The sequence below is a fragment of the Rhinolophus ferrumequinum genome, chromosome 18, assembly GCF_004115265.2.
Source record: "Rhinolophus ferrumequinum isolate MPI-CBG mRhiFer1 chromosome 18, mRhiFer1_v1.p, whole genome shotgun sequence".
NCBI classification, from domain to species: Eukaryota; Metazoa; Chordata; class Mammalia; order Chiroptera; family Rhinolophidae; genus Rhinolophus; species Rhinolophus ferrumequinum.
Genome location: NC_046301.1, coordinates 58,826,548 through 58,851,525, shown reverse-complemented (window position 1 = coordinate 58,851,525; position 24,978 = coordinate 58,826,548). Strand labels below are relative to the sequence as shown.

General features: G+C 56.4%; 1 protein-coding gene across 3 annotated transcripts in view; it reads left to right on the top strand.

Annotated features, from left to right (window-relative positions):
- KDM4B (lysine demethylase 4B) overlaps positions 1-24,978 on the top strand; it is a 93,729-nt gene that overhangs the window by 37,588 nt on the left and 31,163 nt on the right. For all 3 annotated transcript variants that reach the window (XM_033134159.1, XM_033134158.1, XM_033134160.1), the window contains exons 6-7: positions 2,320-2,423; positions 6,628-6,765. In XM_033134159.1, coding sequence (XP_032990050.1) covers positions 2,320-2,423; positions 6,628-6,765 — 242 coding nt within the window. The remainder of the gene's footprint in view (positions 1-2,319; positions 2,424-6,627; positions 6,766-24,978) is intronic.

The following is a 24,978-nucleotide window of genomic DNA, read 5'->3' as shown; positions in this document are numbered from 1 at the left end:
GACTCTGAGCCTCCTGCCTCCCTCTTACGAGGACCCTGTGATGACACTGGGCCCCCTGTAATCCAGGGTCATCCCCCATCTCAGGGCCCCTGACTCAGTCCCATCTGCAAAGCCCCTCTCACCAGGGAAGGGTCATCATCACAGGTTCGGGGATTAGGATGGGGACATCTTGGGTGGCCTCTGTTCAGCCTCCCACACCTGCAGAGCCCTGGAGAAAATAGTGCGGGGCAGTCAGCATGGACACACTGGTGAGCACATGGGTGACAGCTTCTCTGAAATCCTGCAGTTACCCATGCAGTCTGTTCTTGCTCAATACGCCTTTTCCACTAGAAAAGAAAGGTTTTGGGTGATCTGAATGACAGCTAGAGAACCTAAACACAGGGTGCTGTGGGGGCACCCGCCGGCGCCGATGGTGCCACCGCCGCTCTCCCTGGAGCTGGGCCGTGCTCCCCGCACCGTTCTGCAGCCAGGGCCCTGTTGCCCGTGTTGTTTCTGACGGGCCAGGACTTGGGTGGCTGGTAGGGGGCTTAGTGGCTGGGGCTGAAAGAGGAAGAGCAAGCAAGCTCTTAGGGTCTGCAGGAGGCCACCCTCGGTGTCTTCTTGAAAAATACGGACTCATTAAGTCACTCCTCTGCAGGGTGGAGCAGCTGCCGGAATTCGGGAAACCCTGGGCTGTGGAGGAGAGTCGGGAAGAGGTAGCGAGGCCTTCCTCTGTGGCCCCTGACTCAGGCCTGCTCTCCCCTCCTTGGAGGAAACCGGGCAGGTTGTAGGGCACGTGACGCCTGCCCTCCTAGGTGTCCCTTCCAAACTTTGTTGGGGGCAGGTGTCACGGACTCTGTTACTGAGATGGGGGATGAGTGTGCGATTAATACGGAAAACGAATAGCTGCACTCGCAGTGGGCTCGCTGGGAGAGTTGTGGAGCCCGCAGAGAGCGCATTAATGTGTGGGCGCGTATTGGTGCTAACCACTTAAAATGTGCGCCTTTATTAGAGCTGTAATGAGAGCCACTTCACTGTGCATTAAAAAGAGGAAGTGCAGGGGCCGGCAGGCCGGGCGGCAGGCAGCCATAACTCTTAATTGAAATGCTTTTAGCGCAGAGGAAACTTGCAGGATTCAGTAATCTCGCACACTTTCCAGAACCTTGCTACTGTCCCCTTGCAGCCAGGCACCATCTGCCAGTACGGAAAGCGTCAAACCCATTCCCCCGTGTCAGCGTGTGTGTGGAGCCGTGTGCTTGCACCCACGCGCCCACATACGTACATGTGCCCTCTTTGACCTCTTGAACCTCTTTGACATCGAGTGTGTGCATTGAGGTCTGGGTCAGCTTCTGGAAGGGTCCTCAGGGCTGCCTGTGCCGTGAGGTCAGCCCTGGAGGGTGCTGGACGCTCGGGAACATTCCTCACCAGTGCTCGTGGCAGCCCTACTTTGCTACCTTTCTGTGATGGTCCGAGATGAGAAGCCCAGCGGCCTTTGAGTGGCATTCCACAGCCTTCAGGTGGAATTCCAGAACTTGCTTCTTTAACCATAAGACGTGTGTCATTAATTTGACCTTCAGCTAGCAAGTGGTTTGGAAATGTCCCTGCACTGTGTTAAACACAATTTCCAGCAGGTAGGGCCGAGGGTCGGAGTTCCTATGTTTACAAATGTTACCTTAAATTAGCTACACGGTAGTTAGTCTAGGACAGAAATCAAGCCCAAAGGTGAACTTTGTAACAGAGGATTAGGGACAGGAGCTGTGGGTGTTCTGCTGTTTCCCGGAAGGACTCGGGGCCGGGCGGTTGGGTTGATGGCCCAAGCCTCTGCCTCCTCGCCGGCCTGGTGGCCATGGGCACCGTGTGTGCATAGCGCCTTGTTGCAGACTCGGTTGTGTGGGATGCAGGGGCATCACTCACTCCTCGGCGGTCGCAGCATGTCTGGTTCTAGAGCATCGGCTCGCGTGACCTGTCTCTGCAGCTGTGGTCTCACGTGGCTGAGTGACCACGTGCGTGCAACACAGTGGGTCGTTTTCTTGGTGGGAGCTGGAAGGGAAGTGTCTGTGCAGTCACGCTGTGCCCTGTGCCCCATCTGTGACTGTGAGTATGTGCTGGAGGTGTACGTCCTCTCACACAGACAGCCTGGCCTGTCCTCTGCTCCAGGTTCACTAAAGGAAGGCCAGTGCCTTACGATCACCTGCCACCAGCAGAGCACACGGGGCTGTGTGAGGAGGTCCGTGTGCAGGCGCTGTGTTCTGTGCTTCGACGGGAGGAAGGAGGTGCCCAGAGGGAGTTGGCCTGGCCTAGCCTTGGCCCATTGGCTGATGCCCGTCTTTTCTACTACAGGGTTCTTCCCCGGGAGCTCCCAGGGCTGCGACGCCTTCCTGCGGCACAAGATGACCCTCATCTCGCCTATCATCCTCAAGAAGTATGGAATCCCATTCAGCCGGGTACGTAGGGGCTGCTCCAGGAGGGGCTTCTAGGGCCAAGGCCCACATAACCACACGTCCCAGGAAACTGGCTTCTTAACCCTCAAGAAGGTTGTAGAACAAGGGCAAGCCAGGGGAACGCCATATTGGCTGAGCAATCAGCCTCCAGCTCTTCAGGTGGAGGGTGAGGATGGAAGAGGGCAGAATCTGGGGGGGCCTTGACTTTCCCTCCCACCCCTTCCCAAACCCAAACCTAGGTGAATTGGAGAGTGGAGGGATAGCTCCTGCTGACTTCCCAGGAAGCTGGGGAAGACCCCAAGACCCTGGACAGGCCCCTCTCCCACTGCCTCGGTTGATCAATGGCCCCGCCCATGGCCCAGGGCAGCTCTCCTTTGAGAGAGTGAATACCTGTTTGGAAATGTACTATCTGGGTTTCCCACAGCTGGAAGACTGAACTCATTCACTTTACTGCTCCAGGACCGAAGGGCTGTGAGGAATGAGGCCTAAAGCCAGGGAACCCACTGCCCTGTGGGGCGCAGGCAGGTGGCGGGGGCACCTGGGCCAGACTGGCCGGCACCTGAGGCCCCATGGGGCTCGCAGCACCTGGGTCTGGTGGTGGCTCTGCCCTGGGGTCCAGCTCGGCAGTCCAGTCCCACTGATCCCTTCCGCAAGGCTGAGCCTTCTGGGCCGGAAAGGCTAGGCCTGTGTCCCCAAGTTGGTGTAGGCAAGAGGCGTGTGCCAGAACCGCCCAGGGAGGCCGAGCAGGCTCCTGGGGGCTCGGTCTCTGAAGGTTTGCCCGGAAGAGCCACTTGTCAGGCAGCAGCAAGTTCTGTGATTAGACCCTTGCGCCTCACTATTGCCTGAGTGGCAGCAAGTCAGAAATTGCTCTGACATTTCAGTCAAACTGCCCACAGCATTAGTGCTCGGATCGGGGGGTCGCTCTTTCTGTCACGGCCGAAACCAGGAGGCCACTCCCAGCCATCTGGGAAGGGCAGGTTTCCGCGTGTCTTCCGGTTGAACACCCTTCGTTACCGGGAACCTCGCAGACAGATCGCAGCATTGCTCATGGAAGTGAGAACTTCCCTCCTGTGGTTTGTCAAGAACATTCTCTGAAGTGGTGCTTCCTAGACAGGGAGGCTGGTCACAGGAGTCGGCTGGTGGGCCCCCTTTTCTTCCGGAGGCCAGTGGGGCAAGGGCCCATGTCTCGAGGCTCCGATGGACGCCGTGTCAGGGCTTGACAGTGATCCCTGATCTGAATTCCTGGCTGCGTTGAAAGGAGTGACTCCCACACTCCACTTATAAATCTCTGTAATGGTATTTACCTCTAGAAGAAAAAGCAGATCAATAGCGAGCTTTTTAATAATTAAAAGTGTGTATTTCTGGAAGCTGCCATTGACTTCCTCATTTATTCTGCACGAGCTCGCACAGGAAGCTGAATTCCGGGCTTTCTCCATGAGTGGCGTTGGGGCCTGGTGCTCCCTCTCTCCTTATTACTTTGCTGCCTGGCCTATCCATCATCCCAGCCTAGCACCTTCTAATTTACTGTCAGGATAATGTTGACGGCAGTGACACGAGGACAGACACCATGGGCTCTGAATGAAGCACCGGGACGTAGATTTCCTGACAGTAACATACTCTTCTTGTCGTCCTGAGTGCCTTTTCTGTTCTAGGTCTTGATTTATGGTGGGGGGTCTCGCAGGGGGAAGTCGGCGCCAAAGTCTGCCCCAGCCTGGAGTGGAGGCATCTCCCCCACACCCGGGGTCTCAAGCTTGGTGTCCCTGGGACCCTGCTGTGTCCCAGGTCATGCTACACTGATGGCCGTGCCCTGGAGGAGAGAAGGGGAGTGTGCAAGTTGGTGGAGGAAGAGCAAGATAGCACTTTCCAGGGACAGCTCAAATAGAATAAGAAAGTCAGTAATTGCATTAAAAAACAAACAAAAACAAAACACAACTCTGAGTCCTGTGGCAAAAGCTGGCCCTTTATGTGGATGGGGTGGCTGGGACCTCGGGGACACTTGAGTATTCTCTGCCCGTCTCCTGCCGCAGGCTTCACTCCCTGCACACAGCTGTCACTTGGACAGGAATTTAAAAATATAACTTAATGCACACTGACTTCCCTTGATTGGTGCAATTCATTATTTGAAAAGAAACTATCTTAGTGTTCTTAAGGCCTGGTTTTTCTCCAGGCTGTGTCAGTTTTGATTGATTTTTGACTCTCTGGTTGGTTTCTGGAAGTCTCACTCCTCCCGTCTCCTGCCACCCACTCCCCCCCATGCCCCCAAAACCCTGCCAGGATTTGACGTCTCGCTGGTACTTAAACAAATCCAGTGATTTCTGCTCATCTCTCTGAGGGAATAAGTAAAGATCAGCAGGCCCGAGAACTCCTACAAATCAACAACCAAAAAGATGAACAACATGATAAGTAGAGAGGGATGAAAGGCTTGAACAGACACTTCGCACAAGGAGCCATACGCAGGAACCAACACAGTGTGGTGTCTGTGAACTTCAGAGCAGGGCGATCACAGCCACGAGGAGATCCCGCTGCACACCCACAAACACGGCTGAAATCACACACCCCAAATGCCAGCTGAGGGAAGCAGAGGGAACTGCCACTCTCCACCGGTGGGGGTGCAGACGGGCCGCCGCTGTGGAAAAGCGTTCAGCACTTTCTTGGAGATGTCGCTGTGTACCCGCCCTGACACCCTGCAGGGCTCCTTCTGTGTCTGTTGACTCAAAAGAGATGCAAGCACGTGCTGCAAGAAGACCGTGCTGCAAGAAGACCGGCCCACAAGTATTCCCAGCAACTCTGCCAGAGCCCCAAAGTCTGTCCACAGGAGAATGGATAACAGAGACAGCCACATGACAGAATGCCATTTACAGACAAAAAGAGGGGAAGCATGGACGCGCCTGGTGGGATGAATCCGTCTCGAAAAGCAGAAAGACCAGAGGCAGGAGTGCAGACCATCCAGCTTCATGTACATGAAACCCTTCTGTGGTGGCAGAAAGCACAGTGGTGTGAATGGTACCGGGGCTTCTGGGGTTCCCCGGATACCGCAACGGTTGTTTCCTGTCTGGGCGGCGGTTACTCAGAACTCCTCACAACCTGCGATCTGTACCTTCTACTGACAGGAAACCAAAGAAAAGACAGGCCCACCCGACTTCAGAGAGAGTCACTCCCACGCCACCAGCCTCAGCTTCCACAGCTGTGGACTGGGCCGTAGCCCTGCCTCATGTCCTGGCGAGTGAGAACAATGCCCACGGTTTGTGGTCTGTCTTTGGGCAGTGTCGTCTCTTGGAATGCTTAGGTGGTGCGCTCAGCAGCAGTGGCAGTGGGGGATCAGTGTGGTCACGGGGAGCGTCCCCTCCCTGGATGGGGGATGAAACCTTTTCCTCCAGGCCTTGGGGTGGCAGTTCCAGAAATCTTGTTGGGGGTCATCGTGGGCCCCACCCCAGTCACTCACACCCAGCTCTCAGTTTAGGGTCTCTGTTTCAGAGTCTGCGTTTCCAGGCCATTCAAATAGGTCTAGAAACAGCTCTCTCTACAGAGCTCTGACCTTGACATTGTGCCCCACCCCAACGTTGATGTGTTTCTTCTGTCTCATGGAAGGACCCACCTGTTGGAATAGAGTGGACATTCTGGGCTGGCGACGGGGAGGGGATTTAGGTCATCTTAGGGGAGGACACCGCACTGCCTGCATGCCGAGTCCTGTGAGGAGGCTGCAGCCGCCTTCAGCACCACCCGCCCCCCACCTGCCCCCCACTGTATGGGAACATTTCACAGTGGGGAGGAGGTGTGGCACAGCCAGCTTCCTCCAAAGCAGGAGACCCCACTCCTCACCGCAAACGAGAAGTGGCCCTGAGTGGTAGCACTGAGCAGTCCCTCTGTATCTGCAGTTTGTCATCTCGGGTCCGGGCTGGCTGTGGGGAGCAGGGGCTGGTAGCGAGCTGTTGACCTGGACGCAGCCACCCCTGTTTGATCAGCCATGTGGGTAGTTGGCTGGAGCTCATGTAGTTAGGTAGAGCCACCTGCAGTTGGTGGATTCCGTTGGCCCCTGAAATCAGGGCTCCCTGGCACATGTTGGGAGCTCCCTGAGCCCACATCCCCCTTCCGTGTTCCTTGGTGGCTCCTGGTGGCCGGGCGTCACTTCCAGCAAGCGAGCCATGTACAAACTCCCCTTCCTTCTAACTCTGGGCCTCCCCTCACCTGTCGGCCTCTTCCTCCTCAGATCACGCAGGAGGCCGGGGAGTTCATGATCACCTTTCCCTATGGCTACCATGCCGGCTTCAATCACGGATTCAACTGTGCTGAATCCACCAATTTTGCTACTCTGCGGTGGATTGATTACGGCAAGGTTGCCACTCAGGTAAGTGCCGTCTGACCCCGTGGAAGGCTCTAAAAAGGGGGCTGGTCCCCTCCAGCCTGCTCCCTCAGGCCCAGGGCCAGTGTGGTAGCTGGGAGCCCAGACTCTCCATTAGGGTCTGTGTCTGGGATCCTTAGCAAACTTGTCTCCAGAATGTTCTTCACGTGGAAGAACGGGGAGGAGGCTTAGGGGTGGATGGATATGCGGCAGCCAGGGCCTGGGCAGGCCTGGGGTCTGGGGCTCACCATCTCCCAGCGGAACCCTGACATAGCAGATCACATGTTCTCTGGGCCTGAGGGCTGCCTGCTGCCTCGCCATCCCTGGAGGTTACTGGAAAGCAAGGAGACTCCTTTGATTTTTTTCCTAGTAATTTGCCAATTTTGTTCTTGTAATTTGCCAGTTCTGTTCTCTGAGGGCCGATTACTGGCCAACAGATATGACATCTGAACTGAGTGCTTGTTCTCAAATTCCCGTAGCTCCAACACCCCCGTCTGCATGGTTTTGATTGACAGCTTGGAGGTTACAAGGCCCCTAGATGGAAGACCACGGAGAGGCTGGATGTGGGGTGGGGTCGAGCTTGCCTCATGTCCCTCCACTTGCTTGTCTCCCTCTGGAAGCTGATGTGTCTTTGGAGGTCCAGGTGACAGGATATACAGAGGGTTTGTGAAATTCAGGCCCACCCAGTAACTGAGGGATGATGGAACCTTGGAGGGGGGAGCAGGAAAGAGGGCTGTTGGGCGGGCAGCAGGTCCAGCCCTTTCCCAGCTGCTGGTACCAGGCCCTTCCTCCCGGGACTGTCACTGGCCATCGGCGCCTGTCCTGGCCACCTCAGAGGAGGCCAGCAGGCTCCTCCCATCAGGCTGGAGCCAGGTCGATTGGCCCTGGCTCACGGGTTTCAGCCCCTTCTGGCCCAATCTCTCCACAGCAAAGACAGGCCCAGGCACTCATGGGCATCTCGCTCTGGTGCTGGGGCACATGGGACAGGAGGGGCCCCTCCATCAGGGCCCATATAGCGTGAAAACAGGGTGTTTCTTGCCAGTCTCCCACATCAGAGCCATGGGCTCCTCCACAGAATCACTCAGCTGTCCCCACTCAGGGTCCAGAGTTGGGACAAACGGTGGGATCAGTGTGGGGGGGAGAGTACCTGGAACCCCGACCCTGTCACATCCAGCACATTCTAGACCTCACACTTTTACAAAAGAGTCTCAGCTGTGACGATCAGTATTGTGGCCACTGACCACACGGGGTGTCATGGCCTTGAGATGGGGCCCAGTCGTGTGGAGATGAGCTGTGAGCACAGCGTGCGTGGCATCCAAGACTCCGGGTTAACAAAGAAGAGGAAACGTCTCGCCGAAAGTCTGTTTATGTCAGTTGTGTAGACTGATATTTTTGAATAGCTCGGGTTATAAAAAATACATCACTAAAGTGAAGGTCACCTGTTTCTCTTCGCTTTTTGAATGTGGTGACCATAAACAGTAAGATTACAAAGGTGGCTTGCGTTGTATTTTAACTGGGCAGCGCTGGTCTAGGTGAATTGGTTAACCTCTGGTTTTCTAGTTAATTTTTTCTCTAGCTTTACTTTTTCAGTAAATGGGCTTTGTAGCAAGGAAGACGGGAAAGGCATTCCCAGAATTTAAAAGCGTTGAGCTTTTCATACCTAATTCATAAAATTGTGGCCGGACCATCACAGGCTGAGACCCTGGGCATCATTAAGAGAGGAGACGTGTGAATGTCAGGATTTCCCCATTTGATGGCAAGGAGTAATTAAATATCCCAGGCGTGTGGTTCTCTTTGTGTGCTTTACGTTGGGAGCACGTGGATGGTAAGGCTCAAGACAGAGAATCTGTGGGACCTGTGTGTGCCGTGACCTGCTGTGGCGGGAGCTGCAATTAAGCCATAAACCTGGGGCCCAGGCTTGTCCTGAAGGTGCTGTCAGAGACGAATCTGAGCAGGGCCGGTTGGGACTGCCCAGATATTAAAAGCAATTTTGGGTTCAGCCATGTGTTCACAAACAAGTGACATTTGGGAAGTGCAGCCTTAGATTGGGCCTCCACGCTTACATTGCCAGGCGGCAGAGCGTGAAATTACTGAACAAGTGGCGCGCGGCGCTCCGAGCAAGCCGAGGCATCCTGGCACTGCGCGGGGCTCCCTCGCAGAGCTGCCCCGGCTGCCCAGGCCCCGGCAGTGGGAAGGAGAGGGGTGCAGCCAGGGATGACCATTGGCCATGGGGCGGCCATGTGTAATGGTGCCAGACGTCGCCTCTCAGGCTTTGGGATGCTGAAATGGGGCAGCAGTTCCCAACTTGTGCAAGCTCTGCTGCCCCCATAACTAGTCCAGGCTGCCTAGGGCGTCTGGCCTTGCACATAACAAGCTGAGGCAGGTCAGAGGCAGGACCAGCGAAAGGCAGGGAAGTCGGTCAGGCAGCTGGTGCTCCAGGACACGCAGGTCCTCAACCAGATTTTAGGGAGAGGGGAGGATCCCAGGACTTCTTTCCCGCTAAGCCAGCCAGAGCTGCCCCACCCCATCAGTGTTTGGGGCCAGTTCCTTCTAGCACCTTCATCAGAACCTAGCCCAGGGGCAGAATTTCCACTTCCCTGATGTTAGGGACTATTTTATTGGTTGGCTCATTGCCTTCCCTAAGAGCCTAACTCTCAGGAAGGCCCTGCCTATCCATTGTCCCTTTTCTGTCATCCTGCCTCTGTGCTAGCACGTTAAACGCCAAACTTTCACATTTGGCTGGCCTATGTGTGTTTCAGGTATTCGTGTTCTTTCTCCTTCCAGAGCAGGGGTCAAAAGCTGGGGCCTGCAGGGCAAGTCCGGGGAGCTATTTTTGTATGGTCTGCAAACTGAGGATGATTTTTGCATTTTTAAAGAGAAGGGTGTGAGCGGGGATCAAAAGATGAGCATGTGGCGCGGCAAGTTAGAGGAAACTCAAATTTCACTTTTATAAATAAAGTTTTATTGGTGCGTAGCCTCACCCATATGTTGACCTGTAGCCTGTGGCTGCTTTCACTGGTGGAGTTGAGTAGTTGCAGCAGAAACCCTCTGGCCTGCAAAGCTGAAAATATTTGCCCCTTGGTGCTGGCCTCTCCTGCCAGCCCTGGCTCCGGCCAGTTAGGACCGACCAGTCACCTCCTGTACCCCCAGAATCAAGACTGCTGCCTCCAGAGGTTCCAGATGGGCCCTTGAGGTACTGGTAGCTGTGGTTGCCCAGCTGACCTGACTCTGGAGCAGGGGGGCTCCCAGGGTCCTCCTGCCTGTAAAATCCTGGATAAAGGAGCTTACAGCCTGTCGCCAGAGCCCCTCCTCGGGAGCTCCTTGGCCATCAAATGCAGAAAGCTGCCCAGGGGGGTCTTCTCTCCCCACCCCGCGCTGTAGCACAAACACAGAACATTGACTGGTTCTGTGTCCATTGTCAAGTTGAGACGGTTTTTCTCTCCCAGTTTCCTTTCTGAGGCACTTCACCGACGTTAACCCTCATTACCCATCCATGTGCAGGAGCAAAGCGCGTGGCTGTCTGCACCTGCTCAGCCGCCCTGTGGTGGGGGGCAGGGGGTGCCTGTCATGTCCCTGCCTCGGGGCACCTGGGGATGTCCAGCCGGCGATCTTCAGACGACTCCGAGCTTCTCTGTGTATAAAAGGGGACGCCCTTTCTTGGAGCTGTCTTAGTGTGAGATGGGAAGACATGCAATGGCACGGGATGCGGGACTCTGTGCTCGGAGAGTGTCCCCAGTGTCCCCCCCACCACTGTGGAGTTTGGGGCACCCTGGGCACCGTGAGGGGTTGAGCATCAATCCTGGCCCCGATCCACATGATGCCAGGAGCACCTTCAGTTGTGACAACCAGAGATGTCCCCAGACGTTGTCCCCTCGGGGCAGGCTCAGCCCCTGCTGAGACCCCCTGTGCCGTCCACATTTCCTCTTTCTCTCTTCAGGAATTGGGGTGGTTGTATGCGGTATGTGGACCTGCTGACAGTGAGGTGTTGTAAGCGCAGTGCAGTCTTTTTTCAGAGGCTTCTCCGAGGCTGCTGGTTTTGGGGCTGCCCATCTGCAAACCTCCTTTTCCCGCTAAAGACGTTTCCCCGCCTGTGGTCCTGCAACCGTGGGGTTTGAGGTCCCTTAAGCACGACCGATGGTAGGCATCGCCAGACATGAACCCACTTAGCAGGCCACTCCCGTGGGGAGTGGAGAGGGACCCTCGACTCTAGAGCTGTGGGTTCCTTTAGCCTCACGAGCTTCTCTTCTTGGGAGGGGACGCTCGGCCAATCGGAAGGGTTGTGGGAACGAGGACTCCACAGAGCTTCGATTTGCCTTTCTGTAGAAACCAGGAACCATTCCTCTTTCAGGAACTAGATGTTAGAGAGAGTGACTCCCCCAGAATCCGGGAATCCAACGTTCTTTACCAACCTGCTAATCACCCCACTGCCAGTGAATGACCCCCGGGGACCCTGAGCACCCACTGGGCTGGGTGACATGCACCCCCAAGGGCCCATCATCCGCAAAGCAGGGAGCAGCAGTTTAGTTTCCTCTGGGCAGAGGTTCCTTCAGCCAAATGCACTGGAACCCAGCACCCAGCAGCTCCTGCGAAAGCCCACGCTAGTCAAAGGGTGGCTGCCGTCGTCACAGCTTCTGGACCACACCGCCCGTCACTGCGGGCTTCCCATGCTCTGGCAGAGCGTTATGGGCTTCCATCGGGAGGTCTGTGGAGGAAAATGCCCCACTTGCTGCATCCGGGGCAATGAATAGGGTTCCTATATAATGACTCAGAACCCAAGCCTGTGGGCTGGGCCTAGGACCCCAGGGGAGGAGGCAGAGCTTATGGGGTGATTCTCTGGGAAGGGGCTGGGAACTTCCTGCCGGCTTCATCCATCAGCTCCAGGAGACTCAGAACTGAGGAACACACAGTGTTGAAAATTAGGCGAGTGGAAAGAGGGAAAACATTTTCATCCCTACCACCTGCTCAGCAATAAAAGGGAGAATGTACTGACACTCGCTACAACGTGGATGGACCTGAACACACGATGGTCAGTGAGAGAAGCCGGACACACAGGGCCTCACAGCGTTGTGATTCCATGTATGTGAACTGTCCAGAACAGGCACGTCCACAGGGACAGGAAGTAGGTTCGCAGGTTGTCAGGGGCTGGGGAGGGGGAGAGGAGTGACTGCTGATGGGGATGGGGCTGCTTCTTTTGGGGTGATGAGAATGTTCTGGAATTAGATACTGTTGATGATTGCACAGCACTGTGAATATAGTAAAGACCCCTGAGTTGTGCACTTTTGATAGGTGAATTATAGGGTGTGTGAACTAGACTGCAATAAAGCTGTTAAAAAAAAATTAAATCCCACCATCCAAAATAGTTCTTATCAGACCGAGAAAGATAACCCAGTATAAAAATGGGCCACAGATGCTAAGCAGCTCACAGTCGGTACGCATGGTGTGGGCAGGTCTGCGAGCGGTGCCGGCGTACGGAGCAGACTACTGTATTCCACAAACACTGGAGCGTCGGTTACGGTTACATAGGAGGCCGACTGAACACCAGGGCGATCTTTTCTGTTTACCTGTGCGATTGGGAAAGGTGTTTAGAACCGGGAGGCCCCGGGGGCTGCGGGCTTGGAGCCCTGACCCAGTGGGGGGCTGCGGTGAACCCTAGGGGGCAGCTTCCTGAGGGCGTCTGCTGTCAGCTGTAGGTGCGTCTCCTTTGATGTAGCTGTACTTCCTCTCAGCAAGTGTACGGTGGTTTCTTGCCCAAGGCTCCTCATCGCATCAGTAGTTACAACAGTGGAAAGTTTGTCTCTGTGACCAGATTGGGTGAACCAGTGGAATATGATGCAGCCAGGAAAATGGGCTCGTGGTGTTTATGGATGTGGAGCGATGGATATGTCACTTTGAATGAATAAATAGGTTTTGGACCATGAAATGCAATACCATTTGGTGTGTGTGTGTGTAAGCAGAATTTGCCCACATGTCGGTAGATGTTAGCTCTGTGTGGTGGAGTTTGGCATGCCTTAAAAACATACACTCGGGGGCGGCCGGGTGGCTCAGGTGGTTACAGCGCTGTGCTCCTAATGCCAAGGTCACCGGTTCGATTCCCACATGGGCCAGTGAGCTGCGTCCCCCACAACTAGATTGAGAACAACGGCTTAAATCGGACTTGGGGGCCAGGGGAGGGGGAAAACAAACAAAAAACGTACACTAACTTAATATGTCTTTTTCTACAACTTTTTTTAAAAACGAAGTGTAGCTTTAGGGGAGGAAGTGATCTTGGTCCTTCCTGCTGCGTACTTCCCCCAGAAACCCCCACAGCCCCTCGAGGTGAAAGAGTTTTGTTGTCGTCATTATCTTAGTGGTGGTTTGTTGGTTTGTTTGTAAAATGGGAATTAAAGACCAAGTAAACCAAAGCCATGAGGAACCAGTAGCAAGGCCAGGCATCGCTGCTCCCAGCCCTACTACTTCCTTCCCCCGCCCTGCTGAGAGGAACTGGGGAGGGGGCCCAGAGGCAGGGCGCAGGCCTGGAGAGAGGGGAACAGAATGTCACACGCAAACCCAGCCCCCTGAGCACCTGCTCTGTGCTTAGGAGATGTCCCAGAGCAAGCCGGGAGAGGGTGAGAGTGCAGAGCCTGGGGCCCTGGGACTCCATAGGGCCGAGGTCAGAGCAGGCGGCAGACGTGTCCCTGAACCAGCCACACTCATCACCACGCGTGCCCGTGCTCACATGCTGCTGCTTTTGTTTTATTCTGATGGTCCCTTTCCTCAGAGCAACGTTTCCTGGGTGGTGAGAGCGCGCGCACTTTCTCTTTCTCTCTCTCTCTCTTTCTCTCTCTCTCTCTCTCTCTCTCTCTGCCCTCTCCTCTCCTTCTCTCTCTCCTTCTCTCCCTCTTTCTCTGTATCTCTCCGTCTCTCTCTCTCCAGCCTCACTGATGTCACCAACGTGCATCAAACTCTGACTCTACCTTGCGAGGACCAGAGAGAGGGCAAGAGATCTTTGCCAAGGTCATGGCAGCAAGGAGGGCAGACACTGACCGTCCTCGACCCTCCTCTGTGTCCCTCACCCCACAGGAGGCCTGTACTTGTGCGGGGTCCCCGAGATACCCTCTCTGCCCTCGTGTCTCGGTGGCCTCCTCCTGGCAGGTGTCCGGAGCAGTCTCTGGGGGCCGCTGCTGGTTTGAAGAACAGAATTCTCCGGCACACGCTCTGACAGCAAGCTTTGTGGTGGGATTACCAATGGGGAGATCAAAGGGATGCTCCAATCTCACTCGGGAAAAATGAAATGTGCACGCACCAGCCTTTTTAGGTCTGAACTCGAATTAGTCCTACAAGGCTGCACGCCAAGTTGGATTAGCTCGGCGTGGCCCAGCCTGCTCCCGTGGTGGGTGGTGCTGGGCGAAGCCTGACAAGGCCTCCTCTCCGCGGAGGGCAGGCTGGTGTCCCAGCCGCCTCTCCAAGCACAGGAGTTGACTGCGGATTAAACAGAGCGAGAGAGATTTAAACCCTGGTCTGCACGACTGGGAGCGGGCTGCACTTAACTGGTTTTCCGCCAGCTGTCTGGGCACCGCCTGTCGAGTGCTCAACCTCCCTGGGAATGTGGGCTCCCCCAGAGGCATCGAGCAGGGGGAGCTTCTGCTGAGGATGGAGGACGGGAGAGGCTTCTGGCGGTGGCCCCCATGTCCCTCCAGTCCCTGAAACCCCAACCTGGGGTAGATCAACTGAATCACTTGTAAAATGTGAACCAAATTGTTTCTGCTGCCTCCAAGAATGCGTGCGTGCCTTCTGTTTGGTAATGATGCCGCCTGCTCCGGGCTTGAACCTGGAGCCCAAGGGCATGTGCTGGGGGCCACACCCGAGGGGCTGCTGCACCCACTCGTGCTTGTGCACCCCGCTGACGCTCTGATTTGTGGGGCTGGGCTGCCGGGTGTAAGGGGTCCGCAGCCAATTGCCATGTGAAATATGTTTCCGCTCGTTCCTTCCCCGGAGCTTCCTGTCACCCTGTCCCTGATGGCAGCTTGAAGCGCGTTCCCTCGGAAGCTCAGGGTGTTGTAACTGCACAGTGGTGCAGGGAGGGCCAGAGCTGAGACTGCAGGGGGGACCCTGAGGCTGGCCTCAGGGCTGTCACTCCCCTTCCCTGCTCTGCTTAGTGTTGGAGTAAACTCCCATGTTCTGGAGCGACCACCCAGAGCAGCTGTGATCCCAGCTAGAAGGATGGACCTCAGGCAGGGTCTCCTTCTCCTGTGACAGCAGGTCCAATTGTTCTCTGTGGGGGCGTCTTGGGCAGTGTGGGGTGCTGAGCAGAAGCTCTGGCCTCACCCATTCAATGCCAGGACCCCCAGTGCCACAAGCACAGCTGTCCCAGACATTGCCCTGTGTCCCCTGGGGGCAGAGGAGCTCCAAGTCAGCGCCCTGGTCCAGAAGGACTTCTCAGCCTTTTCTATTGTTGCCACCCCCTCCCCCAAGCCCTTTTACACTGTTCTTCCTAATTGCCCCGTTTTAACACTGCAGGTGTGCTGTATATCGGCTTGCGTGCTATCTGTGTATCTGTTTTCTACACAAGAGAGGAAGGTTTTTCTGCCCCTAGCAAGGAGCAGTGCCACCCCTAGTGACAACACACATGAGGATTGGTCTGGGGGACTCCTTCATGGCCCCCCACCGGCTCGGCGTGGGTTCCCTTGTAAAGCACCTTTTCTCGTTCTGGGGGTTCTGAGGCCTGCTGCCCCGGCCTAGCGCTGGTGGGGCTCAAGCTAGGGGTCTGTGGCCCCCTTCATTTTCAGCACCTCCCTCCCTGTTGCCAGGGCTGGGAGGGCTCGGGGGAGCACAGGGGCCCAGGCTGAGTCTGCAGGGGACTGCTGCTCCTCCATATGCTCCCTCCTCCAGCACACTTCCGCCGCGCCAAGCTTCAAACTCATTTAGGCAGGAAGGCGTTGCAGAGCCACAAGTGTAATTGCGGCCCCCACCCGCTCCCCGCCCCCTCGGTGAACACACCAGCCTCGGCCTCCTCTTGCGCGCTCCCTGGCTTCTCTTAGTTCCGTTCACGGTGGTTTGAGTCCTGAAGAGCATGGGTGTCTGCTTCCCTGAGGTCTCCATGCCTGCTCGGCCGACAGGCCTGTGCTCTTCCCCTTGTCCTCCTGGGGCCTTGGCAGCTCTGGTGGGTGAGAGACAAACGTCCCAATCCTTTCTCTCTCCTGCTGCTGCTGTCCCCATGCCCAGGTTGTCTGCAGGTTACGGGCAGTTGTGTGCAGGCTTCCCACTGGCTCCGCAGGTGGGTTTGGGAAATCCACACGTCTTGCTGGGGTGGGGGCCACCGGGCCCTCGGAAGGTGCTGCCCACTCCTCCCAAGTACCACTTCCTGTCTCCCAGCGCTTCTCCAGCGCTGGCTGCCAGCCCGCTGGCAGGCATGTGGCCACATGGCACTGGGAGAAGGATGCTGGCCGGGGTATGGCTCGCTCACGTTGGTGGGCCTGCCACCCCTTGTCATAGTGGCTTTGCAGCTTTTCCTGGTAGAACTGGGAGTCTGAGATTCAAATCTGCAGACCAGGTCTCTCCCCCTCGGCACTGCTGACATTAGGGCCGGGTCACACTCTATGGGGGCGTCCTGGGCACTGTGGGGTGCTACTCAGTTCGCCACCCACTTGATGCCAGAAGCACCCCCAGTTGTGACAACCACAGATCTCCCCACACGTTGCCCAGTGTCCCCTGGGGGCAGAGTCGAAAGGTGAGAGACCCCCTGGGCTTGCAAGGCTCCTGGATGAGCACGTTTCTCTTCCCTCATCCTCCTCTTCGCTGCCCAGGCCTCCTTGGTGCTACTAGCAGGTGAGCTCTGGGGGACAGTGGCCACCTCTGGCCCAAAGGGGGAAGTTGACGCCTTTTCTAGATGAAGGTGTGGTCTGGGAAGAGCCCGGGTAGGGCCCACCTGTTCCGCCTCCTCGGGCAGCCTCCACCCCTCTGTCCACGGGCTTGCCTGCCTTCCTGCTAGGGACAGTTTGTTTCTTGGCCATGGTAAGTGCCGTGGGGATGAAGTTTGTTATGAGGCCTGCTCCCCTCGCAGTGGTGGCAAGGGAGCCTGGAGAAGCAGAGGGAGAGGGAAAAGGGGGAGCTCGAGGATGAAGAGGGGCTGAGGGCTGGCGTTGGGGCACTCAGCCTGGCTCTGTTCTGGACTAGAGCAGGCAGGAGCTGTTGGAAGTGTTAGGGGCACACCCTGGGGAAGTGCCTGGCACAGAGTGCTCTGAGTTCATTATTATTGTTGTGGTCGTCATTGTTATCTGTGCAGAAGGGGACGTGGGGGGCGGTCACAGATAGGCAGGAGGACCTTCTCAGCTGTCCATCTAAGAACCTTCCCTCCCTAGGGTAGGGCAGCATAAGAGGAAGGGGATAGGTTCTCATGGGCAGAAGTCACACCTTCGGACGCTGGGGAGGCTGACAGTGACACACAGATGAGGCTTCTTTTAGGTAGAATGGGAACAAGGTGACTTTGGGGCTCTGGCGTCCTAGGGGGCAGCGTCAGTCGAAGGTCCTCAAGACCTTGCCAGGTCCCTGGCTGTCTGGGGCTGGCCATCAGGAGCGGCGGGAAGCAGGCCCTGGAGCCAAGGACCAAGGGAGCCCTGGGAGCCCTGCGCCTAATTGTTTTGTTTATGAAGCGCTTCCGAGAGTTTCCAGTGGATTTCCTAATGAACTGGTTTGTTGTCTGCTCGCTGCAGTGCTGGTAATTGCATCAGAAACAGGGGGCCGCGTCTGTGGGCCCTCAGAGCAGATGCCACCTCCCCGGCTGGGTTTCTGCTCCCCATCTTTGGTTGGTTAACACTTTGTGGTCTGAAGTGCCAGGGACACACCCCACTCCCACCCAGTCATTCCCCGAGGGACGTGTTTGTCACCCGCCTTGGCCGGCACCTGCAAGTCACTGCTCGGCTGCCAGGAGATGGAATGAGACCGGCAAGCTGCAGGGAGGAGACGGACAAGAGATAAGAATGCCGGACAGATTTCTGACACTAGAGCATCTGCCACAAGCAAAGGGGCGGGGCAGGGCAGCGGCAGCCAGACGGGGTGCTTCTTGGAGAAGGTGCACTTCACGTTGATGTTGCAGCCGGATCCTGGTATATTTGTGTCCCGAGGCCACCATCGCAAAATGCCATAGACGGGGACTTGGCAAGAGCAGTGGCCTCTCCCTGTCCTCACCTCTCCAAGGAGTCAGCAGGGACACTCTCCCTCTGATGACTCCAGGGAGGGCCTCCATCTCCCAGCTTCTGCGGGTGGCTGGCAATCACTGGTGTCCCTTGGCTTGTGGACACATCTCTCTAATCTCTGCTTCAGTCATCACGTGGCGTCTCCCTGTGTGCCTGTCTGTTTCTCTCTCTCATAAGGATACCAGTCATGGGATTTAGGACCCACCCTAATCCAGGACCTCACCTTAACCAATTAGATCGTCAAAAGTCCTATTTTGAAATCAGGTCCCATTCCGAGGTCCCTGGTAGGCGTGAATTGGGGAGCACTCTTCAGCCCTGTAAGCCTGGGGAGCACGGGGGGAAAGCATTCCAGACCAAGGAACAGAAAACTCAAAGATTGTGGGGGTAAGAGAGCAAGGAGGCGAACTGCCGGGGTGGAGAGGAGGGGCGGTGTGGGCTGAGCGGTAGGGACGTGCGGGATGCCAGGGAGCAGGCCGGCCGAGCATCTGGGCACAGGGAGGACCATGTAGTGAGCAGACAGAGAAGGAAGGACCAGTGCCAAGGCCGCACTGTCCACCATGAAGCCACTGGCTATGTGGCCATTTCACTGTAAATTAATTACAATGAAGTAAAAAACATTCTGCGCCTGGGTCGCATCAGCGAGTTCTAGTTAAGAGCCACGTAGGATGGTGGCGACCACATGGAACACAGATGCAGGCATTAGCCATCCTCTCGGGCAGCTCAGCGAGGGCGCCCAAGTGGAGGTGGCACGGGCTCTGCAGCTTGGTGGGCCAGGGCCAGGAGGTGCTGATGGGGTGGAGGGGCCTTTGGGTTTGCACGTGTGGCCCTGCACGTGACAGTGAGTTGTCACCTGGAAGACTGGCTCATGCCTGACCTGGCCCTCCCCACATGGGGTTTGCCGCTCCTGAGGACGTGCACTGCAAGGCAGGCTTGGGCACACATTTGTCAGTGGCCAGTGGCTATTGAACTGCCCTCTGTGCCCCACGTAGCCCTGCGTGTCCCGCCTGGCTCCTGACGTAGGGCCAGAGTTGGCGCTGCTGCTTGGACGAGAAAATAAGTGGGTCCCTGTGGTCAGATGCTGTTTGGGTTAATGATTTCATTGAACCACGTTTAATAATTTCTCTTTAAGCCGATTACAGAGTCTCCTCTCTCCCACTTTGCTACTTTATATGAGCAAACTTGAATGTCTATTCAATCTGTTAAAAAGAGGTGGCCTCTGATTAAAGCTTGGTGCTGTGTAAATCGGGGAATGTGGCAGATAAGACCCTGGGGCTGCAAGGCACAGCCCAGCCTCATTACTTTATACCAGGCTCATCAGTCATTTTCCAGCCTGCCCACGTGTCCCGAGGAGCCTGGAACAGACCCTGAAAGCTCCCAACGAGGAGCGTGTGGCGTGCCTTTGATTGCTGTCCGTCCTGCAATGACACGTCTGCCTTTACTGGGGTGACTAGCCATTAGGGCCTGGGTGACTTAGTGCTGCCAAGGACCAAAGCTGGAGAGGAGGGGAGTGTGGAGCTTGGCACCCCTAGAGGAAGGTTTGGGGAGGCGGGAAGGGAACGGATGGGTGTAGGGCCAGGATGAGGGGCTTCTGCCACCCCTTCCACCTGCAGGCCAACCGCATGGCTCTCTCCCGCAGAGCCAGGGTGCCCTGTCCCGTGCTGCCTGCTGACTGACGCCCGCTTGTGGGGTAGCGGCCTGCGAGCCATGGGGCGGTGCTTGGCACGCCTGGCGCCATGGAAATGCCAAGTGGTAGGATCCTCTGGGCTGTGTTGGGCATTCACATTCATTCCTGTGAAAAGGTTAAATTTATTTTGCTTTCGGACTTAGGGAGAGGTGGAGTTCAGGCGGCCCGCCCTCAGTTACCACCCCGCAGTGGCGTCCCCAGTGGGGGCCAGGGTTTTGTGCTGGTGGCCGAGCCTGCGGGAGGCGTCCTGCCATGTGCCCTACGCATGGGGAGCCTGGTGCCAAGGGCCCTCTGAGCCTGCCCTCTGCAGGCGAGACAGCTCCAGCCAAGCACTCCTGGGCCCCACGGGCCACCAGCCCTGAGACCGACGACATTCTGATTTCTATTTTTCATGCTTTGGAAAGGAGAAATCTATTGGTCTCCGCTCAGGGCCCTGCTCTGATAACCAGCGGCAAACCTCCACACTACCCTGTTTTCTCATTTTCCTCGAATTTAGCAGTTGGTCCTGGGAGACCCTCGCACGAGTGTCAGGCTGTTTGACGTGTCAGTCTTCTGACACAGGGTGACAGCCTCCCTGCTCCTGGCTCGGCGCTCACATTAGGCCCAGGGCCCCTCGACTCGGTGGTTGTAACTCATCGTTTATCATTTGGAAGTGACAAGCGTGCGTCTCGTTGAGCCTTTGGCCGGCTCTCTCACGATCGCCAGCCTTTCGTATGGGTTTGAGCCGCTGTGGTCACGTAAGCTGGTGCTTATGCGACAGGGCTTCGTGTTAGGGGCACCCTGTGTAGGAATGAGCCGAGCCCTGGTGGCAGGGGTTTCTGCCCTGTGAGGCCCCAGCCCCGCCGAACCCTCTCTGTCGCCCCATCCCCTCCATGTCCCTTCCGTCTCCTCCCTGTCACTTCCCTGTCACCTCCCTTCCCACTCTTTTCCCTCCCCTCCTCTGTGTGCTTGTCCTGTCCCCCCATCTCCTCCCCCTGCGGAACGGAGCTAGACACATGCATCCCAGGGTTCTGGGGGACCCTGGTGAGTCCGTGAGCCTCAGTTACAGGGTGGGCGAGAAGGCAAGAGAAGGGACCCTCCCCTAGGCCTCGTCTGGGCCGGGGTGCCGATAACCGAAGTGGCAGGAGGAGAGGGCACGGGAGGTGCTCCGTCCCGGCACCCAGGGGAGCGTCAGGTGGCCCTGAGTGGAGGGGCCCTCCTCTGACCTGTGGCCCCGGCCCTCCAGTTTCCCTGGCAGCTGCCGCGGGGCAGGCCCAGCGCTGTGCAGCCGCATCAATTCAGCCTGATTAGTTCAGAGCCTGTAATAGTTCCGACGTGGGAGATGGGACTCATTTTGAGCTAAAAGTTGGAAACCATTTTGCTCTGGGTTTTTATGGCCTCAATTGCAGAATCTAATCTAAGATCAGTGCCTTTCTTTTTAAACATCTGAAACCTTGGGAAATTGCTTCCACTCCGAGTCGGACTATTCTGAAGGCTCCAGAAGCCAAGCCTATCGCTTGGACCTCATCTTAGACGTGTCCCTTAGCTACATACAAATGATACTGCATGTAGGTGTAGCACCCACCACCACAAAAGATGGAAAAATAAAAGCCCATCGTGAAGGCCTTGGCTGGTTTTGCCCTCCTGCTGTAGGCCTTGGCACGGTACCGTTCAGTAAACCAGGGTGACCGAGGGCCTGACCCCTTCTTCCCCAACATGTCATTTCAGGGACCTTGGTTCCTGTGCTTTTCCATTTATGAGTGCCTGAGTCCATTAACACAGAAAACCCTAGGGCAGTCTCAGGGAGAGGGTCTGAAACATGTAGCTTGGATTAGGAGTTGGCTCCTCTGCTAGGAGGGGCACCTGTGACCCCCCTGGACAGCATGGGGCAGGTCCCATTGGGCCCCCAGGTCCTGTTTGAGACGCAGTCTGGGCCCAGGGGTGGGTGAAGTGCCGCTGGCCTTTTGGGCTCTGGGGTGTGTTCCCCACTGTGAGTGGCCAGCTCAGGCTGCAGGTACAAGGGGCAGGTGGCCCAGAGAGGTGGAGCGCTAGGCCGGGCCTCTGGGCATCGGACTGTAGGTGCTTCCTGGTACCTAATGAGAGTTGGATTCTGGAAGCAGATGGCAGGTAGTGTGCAGCCCACCATGCGTGGTCAAAAACAGGACTGCAGTAAGTTCCCACGAGGACACCTGTCTCGGTCAACTCAGGCTGCTCTAACCAACTATAATACCAGAGACTGGCCGGCTTAAACAACAGACATTTTTTTTTCTCAGTTTGGGAGAGGGAAGCCCAAGAGCAGGGTGCCAGCATCGCTGGGTTCTGCTGAGGACCCACTACTCGGGTTGCATACGGCTGGCATATTGCTGTCCTCACATGCTGAGAGATTTGGGGTCTCGTCTTCCTCTTACAAGGACACTAGTCCTATAGGATCCAGACCCCACCCTTATGACCTCATTTAACTTGAACTATCACCGAATGCCCGTCTGCAGATATAGTCACCTCAGGGCCCAGGGCTTCAACATAGAATTTGGGAGGGACACAACTCAGTGCATAGCACATGTCTGTCGTCACTCACACAGTTCACTGAAGTTGGCATGTGGGAGGGAAGTTCACCACCAAGGTCCTGAGTCCTCAGAGTAACCTGTAAAAATTATTTTATGACTTAAATCAAGTTTCGGCAAACTTTCTGTAAAGGACCAGATAGTGAATATTTGGAGATTTGCGGGCCATACAGTCTCCATGTGACTGCTCAGCTTTGCTGTAGCAGCACCAGTGCCACCGTGGACAGGACCGTGTGTCAATAAAACTTCATTTACAAAAACAGGTGGCAAACCACAATCGAAAGAACCATAGTTGGTGTTCAATGAATATCCTTGGCTTTTTCTAAAGATTTTTGCTCATAATTGGGGCTTTGCTCTATTCTTGACTGTGCATTTTGTATTTCTTCAGATAACAGATCCATCCTGAGAATGTGTTATTTAAATGGTGCCGTTGGACAGATTTATCGTTCATCTAATCTGTCCACGATTGAACACGAACTGTGGCATGTGTGTGTGTGTGTGTGTGTGTATGTGTGTGTGTGTGTGTGTGTGTTTCTGTCAGTAATGAAGCAGAGAATGGCTTTGTCTGGATTTCTCACTTCCTTGGGCAAGATCCCTACGAAGGGGAGGTGAGGGCCGCACTTGCCTCAAGTGAGAAAGGAGCTGCGTTCTTCATTTTGTCCAGGGCTCGTCAGAGCTGCGAGGCTCCAAGGCTCTGTCCAGCTGGCAGCTGGCGTGTGCTGTCTCCAGCAGCTTAGCCTTGCTGGGGGACATGTGGGGGGATGGTGGCTAAGGCAGTCCTGTCCCTCCTCCTCTGAGGGAGTGTGCAGGGAGCAGAGCTGTGGCTTTTCTCTGCTGTCACTTGAAACAGCCCTGGTTCCTCCTGCGTTCGGGGAGCGCCATTGAATGCCTTCCACTGATTAATTAAACTGGCGCAGGCAGCCCCTGGAACAGTGGTGCTGGCGCCGTCAAGGGCTCTTTGAGGCACACTTTGCAGGCTGTCAGGCCTCTCTCGATGTCAGGAGCCGTCTGAGAGCCAGTTTCTGCTCACGAGTGTTGGGGGGAGCTGAGAGGGGAACCCACTCAGCCTCAGCCCAAATCGTGCTTCTTCACTATGCTGGCAGCTTGGCATCACTGGTGAACTGGGAGGGGCCACAGGTTCTGTGCCCAGGAATGGGGTGGAGGACAGTGGGATTGGGGGGCTGAGCCCTCCGTAGATAGGCCCAACCTGTGGACAGGAGGCTGACCTCAAGGCCCAAAGCAGGCCTAGGACGGGGACCCACTGATAACGCAGCTTGTCTAGCAACAGACCATCTGTAGGGGCTGGTGGTGGGACCCAGGCCATGCCTCTGCACCCCCGCCTCCCTGCCTCTTGCCTTTACTCCTTCACGTGTCCCCATATGCCCCACTGAGCACTAATGGAACCAGCCACTGGGCCCTGGCTGATAATGAGCAGGACCCCGTGCTGTTCTGCGGCCTCATTACCTCGTGGCTCTCAGAGTGGGAGGCCCCGCCCCTCACGGTTCTGGTGGCTGAGTGCTTTATGCCTCCGCCAGGGTACAGAGAGCCCTGGAGCGTACTCAGGACTGCAGGGGGTCCCTTAGACCTCCCCCGCCCCCAATTGTGCCCTACTTCTCTATCAGAAACTAATGACACGGTCAAACTCCCTTGGAGGGCATACTCTGTCCCTGTCGCTGTGCTGAGGCGGGGGACCGCCAAGTAGAGGAGCTGGAATGAGAGCAGCAGAAACTGTCAGCTCGTCACTCCAGCAGTTCCTTACGAAAACGCCTGTCCCAGAAGTTTTGGGAGCCAGATGGGCGGGAAGGGGAGGACGATCTGGGGCCTTGTTAATGAAAACAGACAGTGCGATTTTCTCTCAGCCTCAGTTCCCTCCCTGGGTGCAGCTGCATGGCTGCCCTGAGGTCTCCGCCACCAGCCTCTGGCCTACAGCCTGCTTGAAGCCCCTCCAGGCCGGCCTCTGCAGAGGGGAGGTGCTCCGTGCATGCTTCTGGGCCTCCTGAAATGAAACAGCAGCACCTGACAGTCCGCTATGCACTTGGCCCGAAAACAGCTGATGGCCATGGGGGGAGCTGTTTCGGGCTCTGCCGTGGGCAGCCCCGGAAAGTGACCTTAGCAGTTTCCTCTCCCAAACTCTCAGGCAGAAAACGGCAATGGGTCTGCAGTGCCTGCACCCCTGAGCTCAGCTGCTCAGCCCACGGAGGTGACTGTCACTGTGTCCTAAACCTGGGAGGCTGGCACTCCTTACCCCTCGCACCCACAGGGCCTTGCCTCGTCCCCACTGTCTCCTCCCTGGGTGCCCATGTTCCCCAAATCTTCATCCCCCCACACATGACAAAGCCCACCCCCGCCAGAACCCGCACAGACATGAGGGTGGCTGTCCCCAGTGGCTTAGTCCTGGCCTGACGAGGGGGTGAGGGCTGGGCTCTAGGCCACCAAGCAGGGCAGGTGGCTCCATGGCACCTGTCCACGTGCCCTCTCCGCAGGCTCACACAGGTGCTTTTTTTAATTACTTAAGGAAAAGCAATTGCAGAGCCACTCAATACAAATCCCTTAAGCTGCTGTTGATGGTGACGCCGGGGAGGCCGAGGCCCAGCCAGGAATCCAAAACTCGGGCACCATCTGCGCTCCCACCGCTCCGCAGCCAGATTACACGGCCAGCCTTTCTGGGCTGCGCAGTTTTTCATTAAATGAATTGCGTTTGCTGGGAATTGCTTGGTCATAAATATTCCCTCTCGCTCGCGGTCTTGTCATTGCTGTCCCCGCGTCCAAGCCCCTGCATCCAGGCTGGCAGCGGGGAGGGTGGAGGGTGCCGGGGCTGCAGGAA